The 26176-nt window shown below is 45.6% G+C and overlaps 1 protein-coding gene across 1 annotated transcript in view; it reads right to left on the reverse strand.

The window, feature by feature from the left end:
- CFAP43 (cilia and flagella associated protein 43) overlaps positions 1 to 25850 on the reverse strand; it is a 163748-nt gene extending 137898 nt beyond the window's left edge. The window contains exons 1-2 of the mRNA XM_082254611.1: positions 25741 to 25850; positions 611 to 864 (exon numbers count right to left, since the gene is read on the reverse strand). Of these exons, the coding sequence (XP_082110737.1) occupies positions 611 to 864; positions 25741 to 25814 (328 nt within the window). The 5' untranslated portion in view covers positions 25815 to 25850. The remainder of the gene's footprint in view (positions 1 to 610; positions 865 to 25740) is intronic.
- Positions 25851 to 26176: the final 326 nt, after the last annotated feature.

Raw genomic sequence — 26176 nt, forward strand, 5'->3', positions numbered from 1 at the left:
TCTAATTAGGTGATTAAAAAAAAAAAAAACATGAATGATACATCTCGGCCGGCGAGCCAGGTTCAGGACCCTGGCAGGCCGCATGCGGCCCGCGGGCCGTAGTTTGAGGACCCCTGGTTTAGATACTCACTCATCCAGCTGATCCAGCATTGTCCTGCGGACATCCTATGCTTAACAGTCGCCACTTAGGTCCCTCAACACCATGTTTGCGTTTAATGTTATCAGGACGCCCGCTGGCTCTTCCAGGTTCAGCCGGCTAGCCTACCGATGAGGCGCCACTAGGTCTCTTCCTCTGAGAATGAAACACTAAGGCCTCTTGGGATATGTGATGTACATGTCCTAAGAGGCACAGAGGGAATAGCACACGTCATTCGCCTAGGCAAATGATGTGAATTGGAGGTGGGATCAAACACTTTTTCTGAAAAAAATGGTAAAAAGAAAAACGGTATTCAGGAAGCAGAGCAGATGAGGGACTTTTCATTTAAGGGTGAAAATTCACTTTAAGATGGAGATGTAGGCTAATTGTGAGACAATGTTATTTTTCCAAGCGGGACAGTATATGTGTAAACTAAACGCAACATTTATTTTTTTTTATCATCCTTTGGAATACCTTTCAGTTCTGCTCTTTTGACAAGTCCCGGGAAAGTATACACATAAATGTTTGGTTGAAATTTCTGGTCAGTAAATGCCACCACTTCACTGTGCTTATTTACAGCAAACGCTCCAATACTCCCTGTTGGACATTGTAGCAAAGTCTGTTTTCTTGTTTCTATGTCGGTAAAAATGATAAAATTTCCACATGGATGGCACACTGTATTACGATTTACAAAGGTGACATGTTTTTCATTAATTCCCTGTACCCATCTGAAAAAGAAAAAGCACAGTAAAAGTCAGTCTGGTTTAAATGAAAGAACAGTTTCTCAGCAGTAGCCAATATTTTCTGAATAAAGTAGGAAAAGGTATGTCAGGCCCCATCAAGATCTCTATGAAATGCAGTGAAGATTCAACATTAGTAAAATTACAAATGTAAGAGCTCTGTGACTGTACAGAATTAGTAGAAGAATTGCTTTCTAATAAATCCCAGCAATGGAAGATAATGATTTGGATGGCAAATCCTGCTTAAAATGGATCTTCACCCTCCCGCCGCATTTGTTTTTTTAATCCATGCTTACCTGGTTGCAGGTCCTGCACAGTTAAGATACTCTTACATATACACCACACAATTCTCCTGTGCTTGAAGGTCAGCCCCAATTAGGTTCTACTCTAGACTCTCCGTCCAAGCAAATTCAAATAACTGCCGCCTTGCTGCCCCCACAAGTCTGGGGATGTCTGGATGACTGAAATTAAGAAATGGAGCTAATATGCTATGAGATGCTGGGTAGTTTACTGTAGGACCATGAGGCTAGAGGTCTCATGATAGGTGAAGGGATGCTCTCCTAGCTATCCCCTCTGTGTCCCCTCATGGATGAGAAAGCCTGTTGCCCCTACCTGTAGGGCGCACCAGGCAGTCGCCATTCAAAGTCCTTTTTAGGGCTGAAGCAATGTAATAGTGCTAATTCCATGTTCCATTGTGCAACGCAATTGTCAGTACACCCTTTCAGTTGGCCGGGGCGGAGATGATATCGTTAACGCACGTCTCCGCCTGTGGTACTTCCGTGTTCCAGCGTAGAACGCATCTATAAGCACATTTCCAGAATCAGCTAGGGCTGAAATGACGCCTCGCGACACTTCCACACACCCAGATGTGACGTCAGTGGAACACAGGACAAGGCCGTAGTTCCTCACTGCGGTCGCCGCATGCATTCCAGCGACTTGGGGACTCACACAAAGATGTGGAGAGCTAGAGGGGCATCTGTTCTGCCCCTCAGGCATCTATTACAATGCTAGTGTGCTTGAAAGCTTATCTTTCTGCCCATCTATGTAGGTTTTGAAGGTTATGTCATCGGAACTCCTTTTAACTTCTGGGGCAACACACACCCCTGGTTTCTTAGTCTTTAACATTGTAACGGTCATACATTTTATACTAAGATTCTTAATGTAGTGATATGTGTGTATATATATATATATATATATATATATATATATATATATGTGTGTGTGTGTGTTTTTTAGCCTATCACTGGGTCTGTATATGCTATTTAGATAGAGGTGAGGGGGGTCGCCTGGTAACATAGTAGTATACGCCCCTTAGGGGCGGGCCAAGGCCCTGACCACCCCCCTCTTGTTGGTTTGATGATTTTATTTGAAGAGCAAAGGCACAGTTTAGTTGGTTCTGAAGAAAAGGCAGGACCTCGAAAAGCGTTAGCCAGTTTCTGTAGACGTTTCATCTATGATGTAATACCGTGAGCACTACAGCCACTGTGATGTGATATGCCTTTATCCAGCGTCTGTTTGTGAGTACCTTTTTTATATAATAAAGCATTTTACATTGGGGATAATGCACTAGGCCGGTGCGCCCTCTGTCTATTTCTAAATTACAGTTAAGATACTCACCTGCCCAGAGGTTCCAGTATTGTCTTGCTGAGATCCTCTTCTCTTCTGCCCCCCACTGGGTCCCGCACTGCCATTTTCCTCAGTGACATCATAGGAAAGCTGCTGGCTCTTTCGGGTTTAGCCGGCTGCTCTCCCGATGACAAGCCTCTAGGCTCACTCCCTCCTCCTTACGTAATGAAGGACTAGTCCTACTGACGTACATATCCCAGGAGGCACAGCTGGAAAAATGCATGTAATTCGCTTAGGCAATTGACATGAACAGAGGGGGCCGGAGCTTTTCAAATAAAAAAAAAAACAAATGAAAAACAAAAACCCTATCTGCACAGTGGAGAGTAGGAGGGCTGTAGAGGAGGCAACATCAAATTGAAAGTGAAGATCCGCTTTAAAGATGACATAGATGATACTAACAGGGATGAGTTTTCATTTGTCCAAAATGTTGTTGATAATTGTGAAGTTTCTGCATAAGTTTGCCATTTTAAAGCAATGCATTGGAGTCAATGGAGAAGGCGATATTAAAGGAGAAGTATAGCCAAATATCTTTTGACCATACTTCTGCTGTGGGTAATAGTAGTAATAATTATAATACTAATAATAATACATTATATTTATAGGCGCCTTTCAGAACACCCAAAGATAACAACAGAGCAAAAAAAAAGTACCGTAAATAAACAAAATAAATATACATTACATAACCATTAAATTACAAAAACAAATCACTGAAGTCAGAGTATGCTAGTTTAAAAAGATGGGTTTTGAGATGTAATTTGAAGATGGGGAGGAAATCAAAGTTGCAAATATGTTCTGAGTGGAACCTGTCCTGTTAAACCGCTGTATGGTCTTGGCCACCGTGCTGCAGCTTAGTTTCAGGGTCTTGGCAATCTTCTTATAGCCTAGGCAAGTGATGGCAAACCTTGGCACCCCAGATGTTTTGGAACTACATTTCCAAAGATGCTCAACTACACTGCAGAGTGCATGAGCATCATGGGAAATGTAGTTCCAAAACATCTGGGGTGCCAAGGTTCGCCATCACTGAGCTATAGGCTCCCAGTCCCATAGTGGTCAAGCGGGCGGATGAAGCATTGCATGGAAGAAGAATACCTGAGAGTGCGAGAGGGTCTGCTGATATCTATGCAGGAGGACAGAGAAGTACAGAGGAGAGAGGTTATGAATGACCTTAAAGGTAAGTAACAGAATCTTGAAATCAATAGGATATTTCACTGGAAGCCAGTGAAGGTGCTAAAGGACAGGAGTGATGCGATTAAAGGAGGGGGTTTTAGTGATGATGCGAGCAGTAGAGTTCTGAACCAGTTGCAGTTTATGGAGATACTTGAAAGGGAGACCAAAAAGAAGGAAATTGCAGTAATCTTTGTGGGAAGTGACCAGAAGGCGAATGAGAATGGCAGTGCTGTTGGGTGTGAGAAACAGATGGAGGCGATTAATCTTATTTAGATGGAAATATGCTGACTGAGTGACATTACTGATGTGGGCTTGGAAAGATAGTGTGCTGTCGAGGATGACACCCAAACTTCTTATCTGAGGGGAGGGAAAGACTATGGATTTTGTACCAATAAGGAGAACCTTGCTTTTAATTATTTCGACTTAATTTAATTAATTAAACTATTTAATTTGAGAAAGTTGGTAGACAGCCAGGATTTGATTTCCTGTAAACAATGTGTAAGTAATTTGGGTTGAAGGGTGGTAGTAGGTTTAGCGGACAGAGAGAGCTGGGTGTCATTCGTATAGCAATGGAGGTGGATGTTAAATCTTACGAAATTTGAGACCAAGAGTAAGAAAATAGATTATAAACAGAAGGGGCCCAAGGATAGAACCCTGGGGCATACCAGTAGAGAGTAGAGATGGTTAAGATTTGAAAGATATGAGTTAGATGAATTGAGTACGGCCAGAGAGATACAGGGCCTTGAAAAAGTATTTATACCCCTTGAAATTTTCCACATTTTGTCATGTTACAACCAAAAACGTAAATGTATTTTATTGGGATTTTATGTGATAGACCAACACAAAGTGACACATAATTGGGAAGTGGAAGGAAAATGATAAATAGTTTTCTAAATTTTTTTGCAAATAAATATCTGAAAAGTGTGGCGTGCATTTGTATTTAGCCCCCTTTACTCTAAAACCCCTAATTAAAATCTAGTGGAACCACTTGCCTTCAGAAGTCACCTAATTAGTAAATAGAGTCCACCTGTGTAGCTGCTCTGTGAAGCCCTCAGAGGTTTGTTAGAGAACCTAAGTGAACAAACAGCATCACGAAGGCCAAGGAACACACCAGACAGGTCAGGGATAAGGTTATGGAGAAGTTTAAAGCAGGGTTAGGTTTTAAAAAAAGAAGAAGGGAAGGGGGGGGGGAGGACCTCTTTGTGCTTCGGGTATCGTCCATCTCACTTGTCCCTCATACAGACTCATTTCTCTTTGAGATGACAAAATTATTCCAACCGCTCCATCTCGACTTATATTTATCTAGTTTATAATTAGCATTTAATGCAAGATTTTCTAATGTGTTAATTTCCTCCACCTTCTTAATCCACATATTAATCTCGGGGGCCACGTCACTTTTCCACTTCAGTGGAACACACATTTTCGCCACATTTAATAAATGGGGAATTATTGAGTCTTTACATTGATTCCTTGGGATGTTAGACATATGGAGGAGGAAGAAGGCTGGGTCCATCACTATCCGGTGCTCTGTGAAAGTCTGTATTATTTCACAGATCTGTTCCCAGAATTTTTCCATTTTGGGGCACAACCAGAAAATATGTGATAGAGTTCCTCTTGTGAGATTTTATTCATTTTCACCAGAGTTTGGTACCACCTAGATAAGATTTTATAATTCACCTCTTGCATTTTTGTACATATAGATGTTGCAAATGTAGACCGGAATATTCGAAGTTTCTCTTCTGTGGAAAAGGTACAATTGAATTCCCTCTCCCACTCAGTTATATAAGAGGGTTAATAATTGTCACCTTGTCCGATCAACATTGCATACAACCTGGATAGGGTATGTGTCAACGCCCCCTTCTGTGAACAGATCTCCTCAAATGGTGTCATCTCTAAATCTTCCTGATTGGGTATTGGTAGAGCCTTCAAAAAATGTTTAATTTGGATTGCTCTCCAATAGTCCAATCGGAAGTTTCCTGTAGGTTCCATTAAATCCTTCTCTGAGGGCCATCCTGCCAGTGTTAGAAAGTGATTTACCTGAAAGTATCCGGTTTCCATCAAATTTTTAAATACCTTATCTTGGTATCCAGGAGTAAATTGGGGGTTTGCTATGCTGAGAATTGGCCAGACTCCTCTCTTGTTAACTTGAACTGTTTGAACATTTTTGAGCAAACTCTAATCCTGTGTCCAATAAGAGGATGTAACCGCATAGATTCTGGCAAATATCGAATGCAGAATGGAGCTCTTCTAAGAGGTATTTCAAATTGTGCTTTTTCTAAATTAGGCCCTAATTTAACTTCCGTGTGTCGGCACCAATCCACAAGTCTGCCCAACTGTATAGGCTGATAATATTTCTCCATATCCGGTACCGACAAACCTCCTCCCTCCTTTAACCACTTGCCGACCGCCGCACGACTATCTACGTCGGCGGTCAGCCCCTCACAGGCAAACTAACGTAGGGCTACGTTGCTTGCTTGTGAGGGTCTAGGGAGCGAGCGCGCGCCCCCGGAGGCGCGCTCCCGCTCCCGCGTGGTCACGGACCCCCCCGCGCGTGTGACCAGCGGACCCGATGTCCGCCGGCCACTCGGCGATCGGCGGGGGAGAGGGAGAATGTCAGGCAGCTTGTGTAAACAAGCTGCCTGTCATTCTCCTCGCTGCAAAGACACTGATCACATGGATCTACTATGTAGATCCGTTGATCAGTGTCCTTACAGCTAAAGCCACAGCCAATCACAGTAGAAAGCACGCCCCTAGGGACACACACAGCCCCTCCCTCCCAAATAAAGTTAACCCCTTCACTACCAGTGTATTTTTACAGTAACAGTGCATATATATAGCACTGATTACTGTAGAAATGTCACTGGTAACCCCAAAAGTGTCAAAAATGTCAGTCAAGGGTCCGATCTGTCTGCCGCAATGTCGCAGTACCGCAAAAAAAATCGCAGATCGCCGCCATTACGCGTTAAAAAAAAAAACAACAAAAATGACAAAAATCTTTCCCTTTGTTAGTAAACGCGATAACTTTTGCGCAAACCAATCAAAATACGCTTTTTGCGATTTTTTTTTACCAAACATAGGTAGCATAAAACAAATTGGCCGAAAATGTTAAAAAATTTAGATTTTTACATTTTTTTTTGGGGGAATTTCATATAAAAAAATGTGAAAAATATTGTTATTTTTGCAAAATTGACGCTCTTTTTTTGTTTATAGCGCGTGATCAAAAAATCGCACAGGTGATCAAATACCACCAAAAGAAAGCTCTGTTTGTGGGAAAAAAAGGACGCCAAATTCGTTTAGGTACAGCGTCGCATGACCGCGCAATTGTCCGTTAAAGTCACGCAGTGCCGAATCGCAAAATACCCCCTGGTCGGAATGGGGGTAAAATCTTCCGGGGCTTAAGTGGTTAAAAGTGTAAGGATTTTCTTACTAAGTCTGGGACGTTTAGCTGCCCATATAAACTCCTTCAATATAGTATCAATTTGTTTCAAATAACAGTGTGGTACAGATATAGGCAAATTTTGAAATAAGTACAAAAACTTTGAAAGGATACACATTTTGACAATGTTGCATCTCCTGAACCAAGGGAAAAGGCCTTTACTCCAGTTTTGTAGTAAAGTCTGTACGGATTTCAATAATGGGGGGAAATTATGTCCATATAGCTGGGAAAAGTCAGGTGGTATGTAGGTTCCCAAGTATTTCCATGCTCCTCCTGTCCACTTTAATCCAAAATTTTGTTTTAGTTGTAGTGTTGTTTGTCTTATACCTACTCCCATAGCCTCTGATTTATTTACATTTATCTTGAGGTTAGACAAAACCCCATATTCTCCGAACTCCCATAGAAGATTCGGAAGTGAAATGATCGGGTTTGTAACAGCATATCGTCTGCAAATGCTGATATCTTATATTGCGTTTGTCCTATTTTAATCCCTGCGATATCTGAATTCAGCCGTATCTTACATAGAAAGGGTTCCAAGGTCAGAACAAATAGCAGGGGCGAAAGAGAACACCCCTGTCTAGTTCTGTTCCAAATCCAGAAGTCCTCTGACAAAATGCCATTCACTCTTAGTTTCGCCGAGGGATAAGAATACATTTGTTCATTCCAATTTAGCATGGTTTCATCCATGCCAACATACCTTAATACTGCAAACATAAAGTCCCACCTTCCTCTATCAAATGCTTTTTCAGCATCTGTACTAATGAAAATACTACCTGTAGCAAATGTAATACTTTTATCGTGTTATCGCATGCTTCCCTCGTAGGTACAAAGCCCACTTGATCTAAATTAACCAATTTTACCAGGTGTTTTTGAATTCTAGTAGCCCAAATTTTTGTAAATAGTTTGAGATCTGTATTTAATAAAGAAATTGGTCTGTAGCTTGAACAGGATGTGGGATCTTTATCTTCTTTGAGTATAATTGTTATATGGGCTTGTAACCTTGAACTTTTTTGGCCTAAAAGCAAAACGTTATGTGTGGCAGAAAACTAAAACTGCAAATCACCCTAAACACACCATCCTCACCTTGAAACATGGTGGTGGCAGCATCATGTTGTGGGATGCTTTTCTTCAGCAGGGACAAGAAAGCTGGTCAGAGTTAATGAGAAGATGGATGGAGCCAAATACAGGACAATCTTAAAAGAAAACATGTTAGAGTCTGCAAAAGACTTGGGACTGGGGCAGAGATTCACCTTCATGCAGGACAACGACCCTAAACATACAGCCAGAGCTACAATATTCATGTGTTAGAATGGCCCAGTCAAAGTCCAGACCTAAATCCAATTGAGAATCTGTGGCAAGACTTGAAAATTGCTGTTCACAGACGCTGTCATTCCAATCCAATTCCAAGCTTGAGCTATTTGGATAGAAGAGGAAGGTTGGAGATGGGCCGAAGGTCTCGGATGATAAACCTATATCATCTGTATAAGAGGATGTTTTGTGAAATGGTATCAAAGGCCGTACTCAGATCGAGGAGGATGAGGATAGTTATGAGACCACAATCAGCTGCCATGAGGAGATTATTTGTAATTTATACCAAGGCAGTTTTATTACTATATAGTAGTGATCGACCGATATTGTGTTTTTCGTTGCCGATACCGATACCGATATTTTGGCAATTGCATATCAGCCCATATTTTTGTACATTTAAAATTTTTTTTTTTTATCACTTGACAGGTACTCTTGTGGAGGGATCTGGAGGGTCTAAAAGACCTCAAACCCATCCTCTGCACTTAAAGGCATTCAAAACGCCAAGTTTGGCTGTTTTGAATGCTGCCATTTTTTAATCTGGCGCCGAGTCATGACATCACTTCCGGGTTTTTACATGGAGACCCGATCAGAGCCGAATGCGGTTTTGATCGGGTCTTCGGCAGCCGTGCAGGCTGGTTGCCCGGGTCTCCCGGTGGGATGGGAGACCCAGGCGAGCCGCGGAAGGTGGCGGGAGGGGGGGATGTCCCCTCCCGCTCCTTGTAATGACAGCCGAGTGGCTTCTCAGCCGCATTGGTTGTCATTACAAGACAGCCGACCGTCGGCTATGCACGCCGGTACCGGGGTGATGCCTCTAGCTGCAGGCATCACTCAGGTACAAGCACTTTCCCAAAATATCGGCAATATCGGTCACCTTGGTGGCCGATTCCGATATATCAGGGAAAGTGCAGATCGGCCTTTGATATATCGGCTTTGCCAATAATCGGTCGATCACTACTATATAGGGGACCGAAACCAAACTGAAATTGATCGAACAGGTAAGGGTCTGAGAGGAAAGTATAGACCTGAGAAGCAACTCTTTTTTTAAGGATTTTGGATAGAAGAGGAAGGTTGGAGATGGGCCGAAGGTCTCGGATGATAAACCTATATCTTCTCGCTGACTGGGTGAATACCCTCTGGAGAACTAGGATTGGATACCTTAGGAAGTGAGCCCTTGGAGACAGTGGTCTGGGTGGCCTTGACATCTTGGTCACCACTCTGCTTCTTTGGAGACTAGATTTTCTCTAATTCCCCTCCCCCCTCCATTGCACCGCCAGACCCCCCCCCCCCCCCCCCATTTTTGTGGATGTCTTATCTGTTTAATGATTGCAGAGAAGAGAGTATCTCCAGGCTCCTCTTGAGGACTACTTGGAAGTATCCTAGGAACTAACTAAAAGTCACTTCACACATGTCTCCAAAACTAGATCTTGGCTACCCTGCTCATGTTTATCATTCTGTTCAGCGCACTAAGAATAATAATCTCATGGTAATGCATTTTATTGTTTTGTTTATATGTACGTCACTGTTTTTTTAAACTATACTCTGAATTGCACTTTATTCATTAATAAAACTTTTCTGTTAAAAAAAAAAAACAATCCCTCATTAGGCTCATTATTTCCAAAAAAGTAGATTACAAAATTGAAAGATATGTAAAAAAAAAATCAAATACACACAATAGGAAAAAAATAACAAAAACACTTAGTGAAATAAACTATACTAAATTCACCAAAAAAAAAACATACTCTCTTAATAAAGAAAAGGCAAAATAGAAAACTTGCACTTCAGCAACGGTTTTGCTGATCATGACGCCTCTTACTGGAAAAAAAAAAAAAACATATTGTTTGAATCCTTGGAATGGTTCTTTTAAGATGATGCCTATACCCTACTTGTAAAGGGGAGGTGATTCCAAAAATGTAACCATACACAAAACTCTACAAAGAAAAAAGTACCTACAAAAGGCTACCATTTCCAAAAATAATTATATTTATTGGACATCATTTATCAAAAACTAGTACAAATGTGGCAAAGGTGAAAATCCCCCCCATCCACCTGGGGCCTGACCCCCCACACTGCCCCGGTCACCCCAGAAGCCTCCCCACAGCTCACCCAGAAACCCCACCCCACTCCAATACCCTGGTCCGGATTCCTTTATTTGTTTTTTGCTGAATCCCCACTCATGCTTGTGAGGTTTGTGTTAAAAATTACTCCATGCAAAAAAACATATTGTTTGAATCCTTGGAATGGTTATTTTGAGATGATGCCTATACCCTACTTGTAAAGGGGAGGTGATTCCAAAAATGTAACCATACACAAAACTCTACAAAGAAAAAGGTACCTACAAAAGGCTACCATTTCCAAAAATAATTATATTTATTGGACATCATTTATCAAAAACTAGTACAAATGTGGCAAAGGTGAAAATCCCCCCCCCCCATCCACTTGGGGCGTGACCCCCCACACTGCCCCGGTCACCCCAGAAGCCTCCCCACAGCTCACCCAGAAATCCCACCCCACTCCAATACCCTGGTCCGGGTTCCTTTATTTGTTTTTTGCTGAATCCCCACTCATGTTTGTGAGGTTTGTGTTAAAAATTACTCCATGCAAAAATGTTTTACCAAATATGGATCCAAATTGGATAATGTGGCTGAACTATGAGTATTTTTTTAATTTTACTTGTTCAAACAAGTGTGGCTGGGTTTCTTTCTCTTTTTTTTTTTCTAACAACCTGGTCTCTACATTCAGATTTTAAATATATCTCTCCTGTGGAAGTGAGTGCTATCTCCCGAAGCGAGTCGAGACTCAATTTATAGGCATCTGCTGCTTGGATCACCAGATTCATGTAATTATGGATATCTTAGGTGTACAGTATATAACTGGAAATGTGTCTTGAGTCTTTTTTAATGGGACTAAAAACTTTTAGACATTGTAGTTGAAAAAAAATGTGAATATAAAAAAAAAAAAGTGATTTGTGTCTCTCAAAGTCCCATGGGCACCCTTGGATTGTATTTGAGGATTTTCAGGGATTGCCTAAAAGCAGAGTAAGAAATAGTCACAGACTGGGGTAGGGAGTTCCATAGGATAGGAGAGGCTCAGGAAAAGTCCGGAGGCGAGCATTGGAGGAGGTGACGAGGGAGCTAGAGAGCAGGAGGTCTTGGGAGGAATGAAGACAACAAGTAGGTTGGTATTTTGAGACTAGCTTAGTGATGTAGCTTTGGGTCAAGTTGTGGATGGTGTTGTGTGTTATTGTTACTATTTTGAATTAATTTTGTTGGGTGAATAGAATCCAATTGAGGGATTGACAGAGAGGAGTAGCAGATACTAAACAGTTGGTAAGTTGGATGAGCCTGGCAGCAGCATTCATGATGGACCTTTTACCTATGTAAAGGTAAACCTGTAAGGAGGAAGTTGCAGTTGTCAAGGCAAGAGATTATCAGGGAGTGAACTAGGAGCTTTGTGGTGTCATTGATTAGGAAGGTGTGTATTTGGAGATGTTGCGGAGGGTGAGACGGAAAGATTTGGACAGTGATTAGATGTGGAGGCAAAAGGATAGTCCAGGATTACACCTAGAACCTTGGCATGTGGGGACGGGCTGATAGTAGTGCTATCAATCCTGACAGAGAAATCAGGGGATGAGGCATGTGGGGGAGGAAATATTATTATTATTATTAATTTTTATTATTATTATTAATATTGTGTTACATCTAGGCTGATATGTCTGTTAGTAAATTAGTGATCTGTGAGGAGACTGAAGGAGTTAGCTGAGGGGTGAGAAATATAGATTTGGGTGTCATCAGCGTAGAGATGGTATTGGAAGCCATGGGAGGCTATTACCTGACCCAGGAAGGAGGTGTAGATGGAGAATAAGAGAGGTCCCTGACAGTAAGCGGGAGGAGGAAGTAGAACTGAATGTAACGCTAAAGGTGCGGTTGGATAAGTAATATGTAAACAAGCAAAGAGTACAGTTATGGAGACCAAAGGCGTGGAGTTTTTTGAGGAGGAGGGGGTGGTCTACTGTGTCAAAGGCAGTAGAGAGATCCTGGAGTAGGAGTACACAATAATGTGCACTGGATTTACTGTAGCTGTGAGCAGATTGTTTTTGAATTTTAGGAAAGGAGTTTCTTTAGCGTGTTGAGGACAGAATCCAGACTGAAGGGGATCAAGTAGGTTATTCTGCGCGAGGTGGTCACTTAGTCGGTTGTAGACCGGATATTCAAGGAGTGTGGATAAAAAAAGGGGACCAAGGAGATGGAGCGTAAGTTGTTAAAATTGGTGGGGTCTAGAGAGGGCTTTATTAAGTATGGGAGTGACTAGAGCATGTTTTAGAGTGTTGGGGAAGATGCCAGAAGAGAGGGAGAAATTGAAGATGTCAGTTAGAGAGTGTAGAATAGAGCCAGAGGGTGACCGTAGCATTTGCGAGGGAACAGGGTCCAGAGGGCAAATGGTTAGGTGGATGCTAGAGAAAGGTTTAGCAACCTTGTCTATAGTGGCGGGGTTGAATGAAGGAAGAAATGATTGTACCTGTGGACATGGAGAGTTAAGTGGAGAAGGTCTCCTCACACATTGTATCGTTCATATAGAGAAGTATGCTACAAGAGATAGTAAGAGCAGACCTCAAATTTTCCACTGGCCTGCTCGCATTTTGCGAGTGGAAAATGATTGCGGGCGAGTACGAGAGAAGAGAGGAAGAGGAAAGGCAGCCGGATAATCAGAGCGGGGATCGCTGCACTGTAACATCTTTCATTTGAATTGCCAGGCGCTCAGCTTCACGCGTAGTCCCGCCTCCTGGCTCGGCTCCTTTGATAGACAGAACACCACCGTTACGTGTGACCTTTATCATAGGAGCCGAGCCAGGAGGCGGGACTACGTGTGAAGCTGAGTGCCCGGCAATTCAAATGAAAGATGTTACAGTGCAGCGATCCCCGCTCTGATTATCCGGCCGCCTTTCCTCTTCCTCTCTCCTCCTGCACAGGTGAGGGTGCAATCCATATTTATGGTCACATGGTTGGGGGGGTCTAATATAGGATAACAAGGCTCAGCATGTCTTATTTATGGTCACATGGTTGGGGGGGGGGCTTCTCCTATAGGACTACAAGGCTCAGCCTTCCATATTTCTATTCACATGCCTAAGGGGGGGTCTCATATAGGACTACAAGGCACAGCATGTCTTATTTATGGTCACATGATGGGGGGGTCTCCTATAGGACTACAAGGCTCAGCATTCCATATTTCTAGACACATGGCTAAGGGGGGGGGGGGTCTCATATAGGACTACAAGGCACAGCCTGTTTATGGTCACATGATGGGGGGGGTCTCATATAGGACTACAAGGAACAGCGTGTCTTATGGTCACATGATGGGGGGGTCTCCTATAGGACTACAAGGCTCAGCATTCCATATTTCTAGACACATGGCTAAGGGGGGGGGTCTCATATAGGACTACAAGGCACAGCCTGTCTATGGTCACATGATGGGGGGGTCTCATATAGGACTACAAGGAACAGCGTGTCTTATGGTCACATGATGGGGGGTCTCATATAGGACTACAAGGCTCAGCATTCCATATTTCTAGTCACATGGCTAAGGGGGGGGGGGGGTCTCATATGGGACTACAAGGCACAGCATGTCTTATGGTCACATGATGGGAAGGGGGTCTCATATAGGACTACAAGGCAGGGCATGTCTTATTTAAGGTCACATGATGGGAGAGGGGTCTCATATAGGACTACAAGGCACAGCATGTCTTATTTATGGTCACATGATGGGGGGGGGGATCTCATATAGGACTACAAGGCACGTCATGTCTTATTTATGGTCACATGATGGGGGGGCGTCTCCAATAGGTGGGGCAACTGGTGTCGAGTAACCCTTTTTTTTTTTTTTTTTGAAAATTTGTTTTTATTGAATTTTTGCACAAAAAAACAGACAAGACAATGCCACGCAGGGCAACAACCATAACAGTGACAACAGGTCAAACCCCTCCCACACCACCCCCCCCCCCCCCACCCCAGGCTCCATCCAGCGCGTCCAGTGGAAAAACAAAGCATCCAGCAGTAATAGAGATACCCCTCAAGACTGCTCCAATTATCCAGTAGCAAGGTCATAGAACATTCTAGATTAGTCCAGCACAGAGCCCATTAGCAGCAACCCCATGGCTTAGTCAATAAAAAAAAAAGAAAAAACTAGAGAGACTTCTATACATGCAGTAAGAGCACAATGAACAGGAATATATCACCGACCGGCATGGCCATCCCCCCCCCCCCCCAGACAGTCCCGAACAGTAGCATATAGAACACTAAAGCTGATCTACGGAGGTCGAGACCGGAGAGTCTATCCATGTTTTCCATACTTTATCAAACTTGCGGGGGCATCCCCTACTGAGATACGTGGCCTTATAGAGCGGAGTCACTTTATTAACCAAGCCTTTCCAGAAAAAGATCGTGGGAGCCAAGGGACTCTTCCAGTGTAAGAGCAAAGCCTTGCGCGCATAGAAAAGCAGCAAGCTGACCAGAGTACGAACGGCCCTCGCAGGGGCCAAGCCATCCACCAACCCCAAGAGGCAAACCTCCACGGAGCTGGGGACCGGAATCTTAACCACCTCCACAATACAAGCTAAGACGGATGCCCAATAGTCCTTGACCACCGGGCACCCCCAGAAGATGTGACCGAAGTCCGCCGGTGAATGGGAACAACGCCAGCACTCCGCCGAGGCCGTCTGATAAATACGTGCCAGCCTCGCCGGCGTGTAATAAATCCGATGCAGAAATTTAAAGTGAATCAGACGGTCCCTCGCAGAGACCAGGTAGGCGAAGGGTGAACTCCACATATCATCCCAGTCATCACCATCCAGGTCAGGCACCTCCTCCACCCAGCGTTCCCGACATCTACGTACAGCAGGCGGAGTGACAGCGAACAATTCCCTGTACAATTCCGAGAGAGGCTTCCGCATACCCGCCGCTTGTATCGCTGTTTCAAGAGCTGAAGTTTTAATCACAACCCGAGAGGAACCGAATTGTGCCACAAACGCATGGCGAAGTTGGAGATAGCGAAAAAAATACCCATTTGGAAGATCATAACGCGCCTTCAGGGCATCAAAGGAGCACAGCTCCCCACCAGAGACAATATCCCCCAGCAACTTCACCCCCTTAACGGCCCAGATGGTAGGATCAGGGATCGAGGCAAAATGCGGAAACTTGGGGTTCCACCACAATGGGGAGGCCGGGGAAACACCAGTGGCTCCTGGCTCCACCAGCACCTGCATCTGTTCCCAGGCTTTGATGGTAGAACGCATCGTTCCTGTCAGCTGAAATGTAGCCCTGGACCCTCGATGCAGTAAAAGGCGGAGACTCTCGTAGGAGCCCAAAACAGCCGCCTCCAGCACCGTGGCGGAGTCCCCATCGTCCCCTGCAAGCCAGCGTCGCGCCACCACTCCCTGCCCAGCCAGGAAATATTTATAAAGATCAGGTAAAGCCAATCCCCCCTGACCCCAGGGCTCCTGCAACACCTGCAGACCAATTCTAGGAGGAGAGGTACCCCAAATAAAGGAACCTATCAGGCCATGAACGCGGCGGAAGAAAGAACGCGGGACCCACACCGGGGAATTTCTAAGGAAGTATAGAAAGACAGGGAGAAGTTTCATTTTCACCAAGTTAATGCGCCCCAGAACCGACAAAGGTAAGTCGCGCCACACCTCCGCCCTGCGTTTAAAGACCTCCAGCAGTGGGTTAAGATTTAGAGTAAGATAATCCGCCACCCTCGCCGACACCCTGACTCCCAGGTAGGTGAACTCCGTCACCCATTTCAATGGTAGCGCCCCATCAGCTGCAGCAATGGCACCAGGATCAATAGGGAGCATAGTGGATTTATCCCAATTCACCCTTAGGCCGGAAAACTGTGCAAAAGTGTCTAGGATATTGAACACCGCCCGCAGAGAAGCATTGGGATCCTTCAAAAATAAAAGCATATCATCCGCATAAAGTGCCAGGCACTCCTTAATGGAGCCCACTTCCAGAGCCCCAACCTCCGGAGACGCACGCAACGCAATAGCCAAGGGTTCAATCATCAGAGAGAACAAAAAGGGCGAAAGAGGGCAGCCCTGCCTAGTCCCCCTACCCACTGCAAAAAATGGAGACAGGGAAGATCCAATCTTCAACGCCATACGCGGGGAGGAATACAAAAGGGAAATCCACTTGCAAAATTTAGGACCAAACCCCATGCGCCTCAGCACCACCACCCCCATGTACCCCCAATCCACCGTGTCGAAGGCCTTGGCAATGTCCAAGGACACCACCACCCTAGTGCCAACGGAGGCATGGGACACCTGCAAATGAGTAAACAGACGTCGAAGGTTGGTGTCCGTGGACTTGCCTGGCATAAACCCGGTCTGATCAATGTCCACCAGGGAAGGCAAGACCACCGCCAGCCTAGTAGCCAATACCTTTGTGAGTATCTTGAGATCCACATTGAGTAAGGCAATGGGGCGGTAGGAGGAACACAGGGTGTGATCCTTTCCCGGCTTAGGCAGGAGAACAACATACGCTTCGAGCATGGAACCCGGCAGGGCCCCCTGATCGAAACACGCAGCATACAATGCCTGGAGCCTGGGAGCCAGGGAGTCTGAGTACTGCCGATACCATTCCACCGGGAACCCATCAGGGCCCGGCGATTTATTGGAGGGAAAGGATGAGATGGCTCTCTCTATTTCCTTCAACGTGATGTCATTGTCCAGCCACGCACTGTCCTCACCCTCCAAGACCGGAACCGGCAAGCCAGATAAAAGGCGCTCCAACTCCTCCAGGTCATATGCAGGTAGGGGGGAATAGGTGTCAGAGTAGTAATCCATAAAAACCCGGGAGATCTCCCCCGGGTCCCTAACCAGTTCCCCTGAACTAGACTGGATGCACGGAACACTTACCGAAGCCCTCTGATCTGCCACCAAAAAGGCCAAAAGCTTACCATTCTTGTCCCCCTTCTCAAAAAGTGACTCCGCTCTATGTTTAAGGTTGGCATGCGCAAAATCAGTATCCAACAAAGCCAAACGCCTCCTGGCCTCCTCCAGGGCCGCATAGGCCGCCGGTCCCGGAGTGGCCGAGTATTCATCTTCCAACCTACGGACCTCCAGCAGAACAGCTTCCCTGTCAGCATTAGCCTCCCTACGAGATGCCTTAATCGCAGAGATGTAATGACCCCGCATAACCGCTTTGAAAGCATCCCACAGGACCACCCCTGCCGTGGACGAGGCATTATCTTCCCAATATGTAGGCATCTGGGGCTCCACCTGCTGCATCACCTTGTCAGTTTGTAGCCAACCCGGCGAAAGGCGCCATGCACCCCTAGTTCTACCCTTTCCCACCCGCAGAGTCAATAGCAGTGGGTTGTGATCAGAGAGGCCACCCGCCAAATATGTAGCATCCTGGACCAAAGCAAGACAAGGCCCATTAGCAAAAGCCAGATCTATCCTGGACGCCGTTCTGTGCACCCCAGACCAACAGGAGTAGCCACGTACCCCAGGGTTTTTCCAGCGCCACAGCTCCGTAAGCTGAGCCGCGGAAGACCAGGACACCAGTTCAGGAGACGACAGTCTACCCGGGTTAGAGGAGTCCAGCCCGCCGTCCAGAACAGCATTGAAATCCCCCGCCATAATTAGAGGAAGATGCATATAAGGGGCCAAGGTCACCAGGAGATCCACCAGAATCTGAGAGTGGAACGGGGGAGGTAAGTAGACACTCACCAGTACCACCTGCCGGTGAAAAATCTCCAGTAGAACAATAACATACCGTCCGCCAGGATCCGTAATTACCTTTTGAATCGAGCAGGGTGCATTTCTACCCAGCAAAATAGACACCCCACAGGCATACGTGGAGTAGGTAGCACTGAAGATCCTCTGAATCCAAGGCCTCTTCAAGGCAAGCACCCTGCTCCCATCCAAATGCGTCTCCTGGAGGGGGATAACATGCGGTTGAACAGATTTAATATACCTAAAAATGGCCGTGCGTTTCACCTTGTCATTGAGACCCCGCACATTCCATGACATGATTTTAAGTAGCTCAGCCATAGAACAGCAGAGGGACATATAGCAGGAGGGAGCCGGAGGACCAAGCACAGCCCGAGGACCAACCCGATCCCCCAACTCCATCCAGACATTCAGCAATACAGACATATAAGTAAAAAAGGACAGTGACCACCGGATGGAGCCTGGAGCCAAAAACAAAAAAACATCCCTGCTGTGATACCCAAACCTGGAACAAATAAAAGTGCAACAGGGTACCCAGCCTAATCCCAAAACCCAGCAAAAATTTTAAAGGCATGGCTGCGACATAAAAACCGCAGCCGGCGTTACTCTTGTCCACCAACGGCAGCCCCAAAAAAAAAAAAAAAAAGGGGGGCCGCTAGATAGTCATTCCTCAGAAAAAAGGAAAAAAACCTGAAGGGAGGAAAAATAGAGTCAAAACAAAAAAAGAGAAAAATGTCAGTTCAACAACGTGTAGCACACAGAGCTCCAATGACCTGTAGACCAGTCCACAGCCCCAGGAATAGAAGCATGGATCCAGCCCAGGGCAACCCAGGAAACTTCAGGGCAGGATCAACAACACAGGAACCGTAGATGTCCCCCCAGCAGCAATAGAGGAGGCAGACCGTGCGTAGACAGGAGCTGCAAATAGGGAGTACAGTGTAGCAGGGCCCCAAGAGCCCCATATCATCCAAGATAGCAGGTGCAGCAGAGGAAATTAAATGGAGTCCAACCAGTCAGCAGCCTCCCCCGCCGAATTGAAGAAAAGGACAGATCCCTTGTAATCCACACGCAAGCGGCTCGGGTACATCATGCCATATTTCAGGCCCTTGGTTCTCAGGAGTTTGCGCACTTCAGTAAATGATCTGCGTTTCTTCTGCGTTTCCACAGAGAAGTCAGGAAATAACATTATCTTGCTGTTCTCAAACTGCAATTCCTCCTGCTTCCTGGCCTCAGAGAGGATACGATCCCTGTCACGGAAGTTCAAAAAGCGGACCAGAAACGGGCGCGGGGGGGCCCCGGGTGGCCGAGGTCCCGTGGGAACCCTATGGGCCCTCTCCACCACATATGTCGGGGGAGGGGGAGGCAATTTGAGTAGATCACAAAAGAACTTCTCAGCAAACAATGTAGAATTAGATCCCTCAGCCTTCTCTGGCAAGCCGACCACCCTGATATTGTTGCGACGCTGTCGGTTCTCAGCATCCTCCATCTTGTCCGCCAAAGCATTCACCTGGGCCTGCATGGCAATGATTTGTGCCGAATGGGAAGCGGTAACATCCTCCACCTCAGACACCCTGCCCTCAGTCTCAGTCAGGCGCCCCCTGATTTTATCCAGATCATGGCGGATTAGGGTACATTCAGAGGCCAGGTGGTCAATCCGGAGCATCAGGGCAGTTTTTGAGGCGTCTATAGCAGCCAGTATGGGAGCAGTAATATCCCCCCCTCCATGCGACCCCCCATTCTGACCAGCGGTCCCCGGCAGAGACCCCCCGGTACCTGAGTCCATAGGCTGCGCCATAGGAGGGTCCCCGGCCCCCGCGGACATCTTTCCCGACTTCAAGAAGGCCTGGGCGCCTGTGGCTGCAGAGGAAGAAGATGAGGCCTGGACCTGCAAGATGGCGGCGGCCGCTTTCGCGCCTCGCGGCGGGACCGCTCGTTTAGGCCGCGGGGTCGGTGCTGAAACCCGGGATTTTCTCCCCGGCATCCGTGCCCCACCTGTGCCCGATGCGGAGGAGGGCAAAACCGCCGCGATCCGAGGCACAGGGGCCGTGGATGGAGCCGGATAAGATCAGGATGGTGGAGAGCTCTGCCAACACACGTCCGGCGCCGTCTACATCCCGGCCACGCCCCGTGTCGAGTAACCCTTAAGGCCTGGCTAGTAGCTCAGGACTTGAAATTTTGAGCCCTGCTAAGAGACTACAGGAATGCTACAAGTTATAGTCAGAAACTACAAGAATGCTATAAGCGATAGTCAGAGACTACAGGAATGCTATAAGCGATAGTCAGAGACTACAGGATTGCTACAAGTGATGGTCAGCAACTACAGGAATGCTATAAGAGATAGTCAGAGACTACAGAAATGATACAAGTGATGGTCAGAGACTACAGGAATGCTATAAGACAGGGATTCCCAAACTACAGCCCTGCAACTGTTGCAGAACTACACATCCCATGAGGCATTGTAAAACTTTGACATTCACATACATGACTAGGCAGGCATGATGGGAATTGTAGTTCCTGAACAACTGGAGAGCCGTAGTTTGGAAATCCCTGCTATAAGAGATAGTCAGAGACTATAGGACTGCTACAAGTGATGGTCAGCGACTGCAGACATGTTGCAAGACATGGCCAAAAACTAAAGGAATGTTAGAAGAGATTGTCAAAGATTGCTGGAATATTACAAGAGATGGCCAGTGACTCCAGGCAATTTCATAATACAAGATCAGAGAAAAAATACATACATTGGGAAAGGGTTGGTCAACACAGAAAAAAGTAACATGGTGTGGAAGGAATAAACTAAGCTATTTAACCACTAGAACTCAGGCAAAAAAAATATACATTTCCCTGACTGACCTGAAAAAGAGCCTAACACAAACAGATTTTTATCTGCAGGGGCCCAAGGATCACACAATAGGTGCCAAAGGGCCCCGTGTGGCCCCCAGGCTGCAGGTTGGGCACCAAATTGCTAAACCCACTAATTCTTTGCACACCTTTTTGTTTTCTGTATACTAGCCTATGAAAATAACAAAAGCATTTAGGTGTAAGCAAAGCCAAAACTTTTATTTCAGATTTGGAGAGAATGTGGAAGGAACAGAACCTTTACAATTTTTTTGCTGTCTTTGTCTCTGCCGGGGAGGTGCATTCTCTTTGCTGGGCAATCCAAAATCACCAAAAGCGAGGGTAAATGTTTTTATTCTGGTGACAAATGTCTTCTACTAACTTTGTAGAGATTTCCTCTCTTTCTTTATTTTGTCTCTAGGACAGGAAGGGAAATCTCCCCAATGGGACACACACAGTGAAAACATACAGTTACAAATGGTTTAACCTAGGGATGCACTGATACTAAATTTTTAGGACTGTACGAGTACAGATATTTTTTCTTAAGTACTTGCCGATACTAATTACAGATACCTATTTTTAGTGTCATTTGACACATTATTAACCACATCCCGCCCGCCCTATAGCAGATTGATGGCGGGATTGTGGTTGTATTATCCCGACCGGACGTCATATGACGGCGGCAGGATAATACGCCCCCCCGGGGGCGTGCAGAGCGGCGATCGGTGATGCGAGGTGTCAGTCTGACTCCCTGCATCTCCGATCTCGGTAAAGAGCCTGACGTAGGCTCTTTACCATGTGACCAGCCGTGTCCAATCACGGCTGGTCACATAGTAAACAGGAAGTGCCGTTGATTGGCTTTCCTCAGTATGTGCCTGACAGGCACGAGCAAAGGAGCGCCGATCGGTGGCTCCCCTGACAGGGGGGGTCGGCACTGGTAATCAGATCCTTGATTACCAGTGCAGACCCTCGGGGGAGGTGCCACTAGAACCACCAGGGATGTCCACCCATGACCCCAGGGATGCCCACCCATGACCCCAGGGATGCCCACTATGGCCACCAGGGATGGCAATCAGGGCTCAGGGAGCCCCCCATTGCCCTCCCCATCAGTGCTTCCCGCCAGTGCCCTCCCTATCAGTGCTGCCCACCAGTACCCATCATTGCCATCTATCAGTGTCGCCCACCAGTGCCCATTATTGCCCACCAGTGCCGCCTATCAGTGCCGCCTGTCAGTGCCCATCAGTGCCGCCTGTCAGTGCCCATCAGTGCCCACCAGTGCCGCCTATCAGTGCCCATTAGTGCCCATCAGTGCCACCTATCAGTGCCCATCAGTGCCACCTATCAGTGCCCAGCAGTGCCGCCTATCAGTGCCACCCCATCAGTGCCTGTCAGTGCAGTCTCATCAGTGCTCATCAGTGCAGGAAAAAACATATTTATTTACAAAATTGTATAACATAAACAAAAAAACTTTTTTTTTTCAAACTTTTTGGTATTTTTTTATTTGTGCACCAAAAAAGAAAAAAACCTGGCGGTGATCGAATACCACCAAAAGAAAGCTCTAATTGTGGGGGGAAAATTACATAACTTTGGTGTAGGTACAGTGTTGCATGACCGCGCAATTGTCATTCAAAATGCAACAGCGCTAAAAGGGGAAAATTGGCCTGGGCAGGAAGGGGGTGAAAGTGCCCTGTATTGAAGTGGTTAAAGTGCTTTAAAGAGCTTTAGTCAGAAAATAAAGTCCTGCTAGATCACTTCTGTCTGGCCCCTTATGCAGGTATAGCTATGTAAAACATTAAAAATAAGTGTCTATACTGTTTAAAATCCAGTAACACACTGTCTCAACCTGTTCTGCACATGCTCAGTTGCTCTCTATTTTTAGGCATTTTTAGGCACTGCTGAGTTTGTAGAGGCCAATCCGCTGACAGCCTAATGCCCCATACACACGTGCAGATTATCTGCAGACTTTTGTCTGCAGATTTACCTTTTCTATGTAGTGCAAGGGCCTGCCGGATTGCATACAAATTGAAAGTGTTTAGGTTTGACCTCATATTATATGGTTTTGGTAAGTCTGCAGACAAAAGTCTGCAGATAATCTGCACGTGTGTATGGGGCATTAAAGTGGAATTAAACCCTCCTATCCTTTACAGCCAAGGAAGCTACTTCTGTTTGATCTGCAACTGCCATAGTGCTGCACATGGTCAGTTATGACACCAGCCATTTGATGGTTTGACAGTTTGGTTGGGGAAACAATCAAATGTAACAGTTGGCATTTCCAGCATTCCAGGAATGGAACTGTTTTTTGAAACTGGTAAATCGATGGGTTTAGTTCCGCTTTATTATTTACAGCTCTTCATGGGCTTGGGGCTTCAGTAAAATGGCAGCCCCCAGCAAAAAGAAACAGGAGCAATGTTGGAGGCAATTTATAGCCCACACTCATTTTGGTAACATAATTATTACCATGGAATGTATGTTCTTTGCTAAAGAACATTATTTTTTATCAAGCTGTTATGGGTAAAGTTCTGCTTTAAATTAGCTAATATATTAATTTAATACTAAATACATTTTATGTGGTTTTGTTTATTTTATTTTTTTTTATTAAAGTATTATTATATGTTGCGTTTTAAACCGCATCCAATTCGCATGACATATGAACCACACCAGCTTTATATGGAGCAGGCAAGCTGCATTGTGATTTGTAAAAAGTGTCAGGTACGATTTTCAGCGCGGTTCAGGTGCGATTTCCAGTGTTATAAATTTGTACCTAAACCGCTGGACAAAATTGCACCCGACTCTTTTTACAAATCGCTCTGAATCCATCCCCACACATATGTGAACTCGTTTTAAAGGTGGCGGTTAGAGTCTGGGGACTTTAAGGCATCAGTTTTAGTATCGGAGCATTTGCACAAGTACTTGTGCAAATGCTTAGTATCGGTGTTATGCTGGTTTAACCCTTTTCTCCTCATATGAAGGTAAACAAAAAAAAAAAGATTTGGCTTCACGTACACTTTCATTTTTGGGGTCTGATCAAAAATTTAGTGCAATATATATGTCACGTTAACCCCTTCCTGGGTTGCTTACATTCTGCCCGTGATCCCGAATCATTGCAAATAACGGCAAGCCCGCGGGATTCCCAAGACTTGCAATGGCATCCAAAACGTGGTGCGATTCTGCCGCGATTGTCGCCCGACAAATCGCGGTAAAATTGCGCAAGCAGAATCGCAGGACGCCTGTCGCCAAAAAAAAGTACAAGAACTTCTTTTGGGAGACAGGTGGTCTGTGATTCTCAGGATGGTAGAAGTTAAATTCCGTGCAATGTAGCGGGAATAACTTGGGAGAATATAAAAAATATAAAATTAAAATGAGCTGCTGCCTACCCAATTACTAATCCTGGTGGGGAATAGTAGGGTGCTGATTAATTCCTGGTCTGGCAATGCTTAAGGACCTTAATAAGACAACATGCTAATGTTAACCAGTTTGTTGTGATCACCATATGTGTACAAAAAATAACTAATAATAAATAGTGTAAGTGTCTAAAATACAACTGGAAAAAAGAGTTGATATACAAATTACATACACACTTTTTTCCAATTGTATTTTAGACACTTAGGCCCCTTTCACACAGTCGGACTGTTTAGATGCGCCTGTTCTTTTTTTGGCGGATCTGAACGGATGCCTCATGTATCTTTATGGGGCATCGGATATCAGCGGAGACATGTCCACTGACATCCGATCCGTCAAATCTGGATGGATGGAAACCCTATTTTCCATCCGTCCAGCGGATCGGATCGGATGAGAACGGATAGACGGTCCATTCCCATCCGATTCCCCCATAGAGTACAGCGGGACCTGACAGCTCTGTCTCCGCACACAGCGTGAAGACACAGCTGCCATCCGCCTGCTCAGCGGGGGATCGGCGGATCGGTCCTCCGCTGAGAAAAACGGACTCCGCCTCACGGACTCCCTGTGTAAAAGGGGCCTTACACTATTTATTATTATTTATTTTTTGTACACATATGGTGATCACAACAAGCCAGTTAACATTAGCATGTTATCTTATTAAGGTCCTATACCAAGCAGTGCCAGGCCCAGCATTCATCTTCCTCGTCCCGTGATTCTGTTTGCGCGATTTTACTGCAATTCGTTGGGCGACAATCATGGAAAAATCGCGCAAACAGAATCGTGGCACGCCTGTCGCCCAAAAAAAAATACAAAAACTTCTTTTGGGTGACAGGCGTCCCACAATTCTGTTTGCGTGATTTTACTGCATTTCGTCGGGCAACAATCGCGGCAAAATTCTGCAATGTTTAGGATGCCATTGCAAGCCACTGGAATCGCACGCACGTCCCGCGATTTTCAATGATTCGGGATCACGGCCAGAACCGTGGCGATTCTGCCTGCGATCCAAGACTCTGATATGTGAACGGAGCCTCAGAGATTGTGTTTTTTTTAACATTCTGCTAAAACTTTTGTGAATCGGTACTGCTTGGACCTTGATGAAGGGGACATACCCCAATAGCTTGTATGTTAGTGCAAATAAAATAAAGTATCACGGACAGTATTCGATTGTTTTGATACGACTACAATCACCTCAAGTAATAGAACAAGGAAAGTTTAGTGGTGATCAGAGGGATCTGATAGCAGAGAAGAAATATCATTCCAGAAAAAGGAATGCTGGCAGCTGTGTAATTCTATTACATAGAGCTGACATTTTCAGGAAAAGTGTATTTCAGTGACACAGACACAGCTCTATCCATGATGCATTTACCTGACTTGTAGAGGGCAGCTGGAGGGGTCCATGATGTCCCTGAAGGGCCCAGCTAAACCACCACTACAGAACATACACAAAGTTGCTAGGAAACACTAAACATCACTCCCCATTGGATGAGGACACTTGCGAGGGATTGGTCCCCTTACAGTACACGTAAAGAAGCACAAACACAACTTGCGCGTGCGCCGATTCTCTATTCCCACAACAAAAATGGCGGATGTTTTATGACTACTGGCAGCCACCCACAAGCGTTGTTGCTCAGATCCCGCCTCTGAATCGGCGCAGGCGCGGTGTGCTTTATTTCCGGTCGCCATTCTAGCAGTGGATAATGGCTTGTTTACCCGGAGCGGGGAGTAGCGGTGTTTGTGTGACTCGTCTGGCACGGGAGATGAGAGCTACAGGCGGGTTGTGATATACGAGCTGCGGGGAAGAG

The sequence above is a fragment of the Pelophylax lessonae genome (assembly GCF_965119305.1).
Source record: "Pelophylax lessonae genome assembly, chromosome: 4".
NCBI lineage: Eukaryota > Metazoa > Chordata > Amphibia > Anura > Ranidae > Pelophylax > Pelophylax lessonae.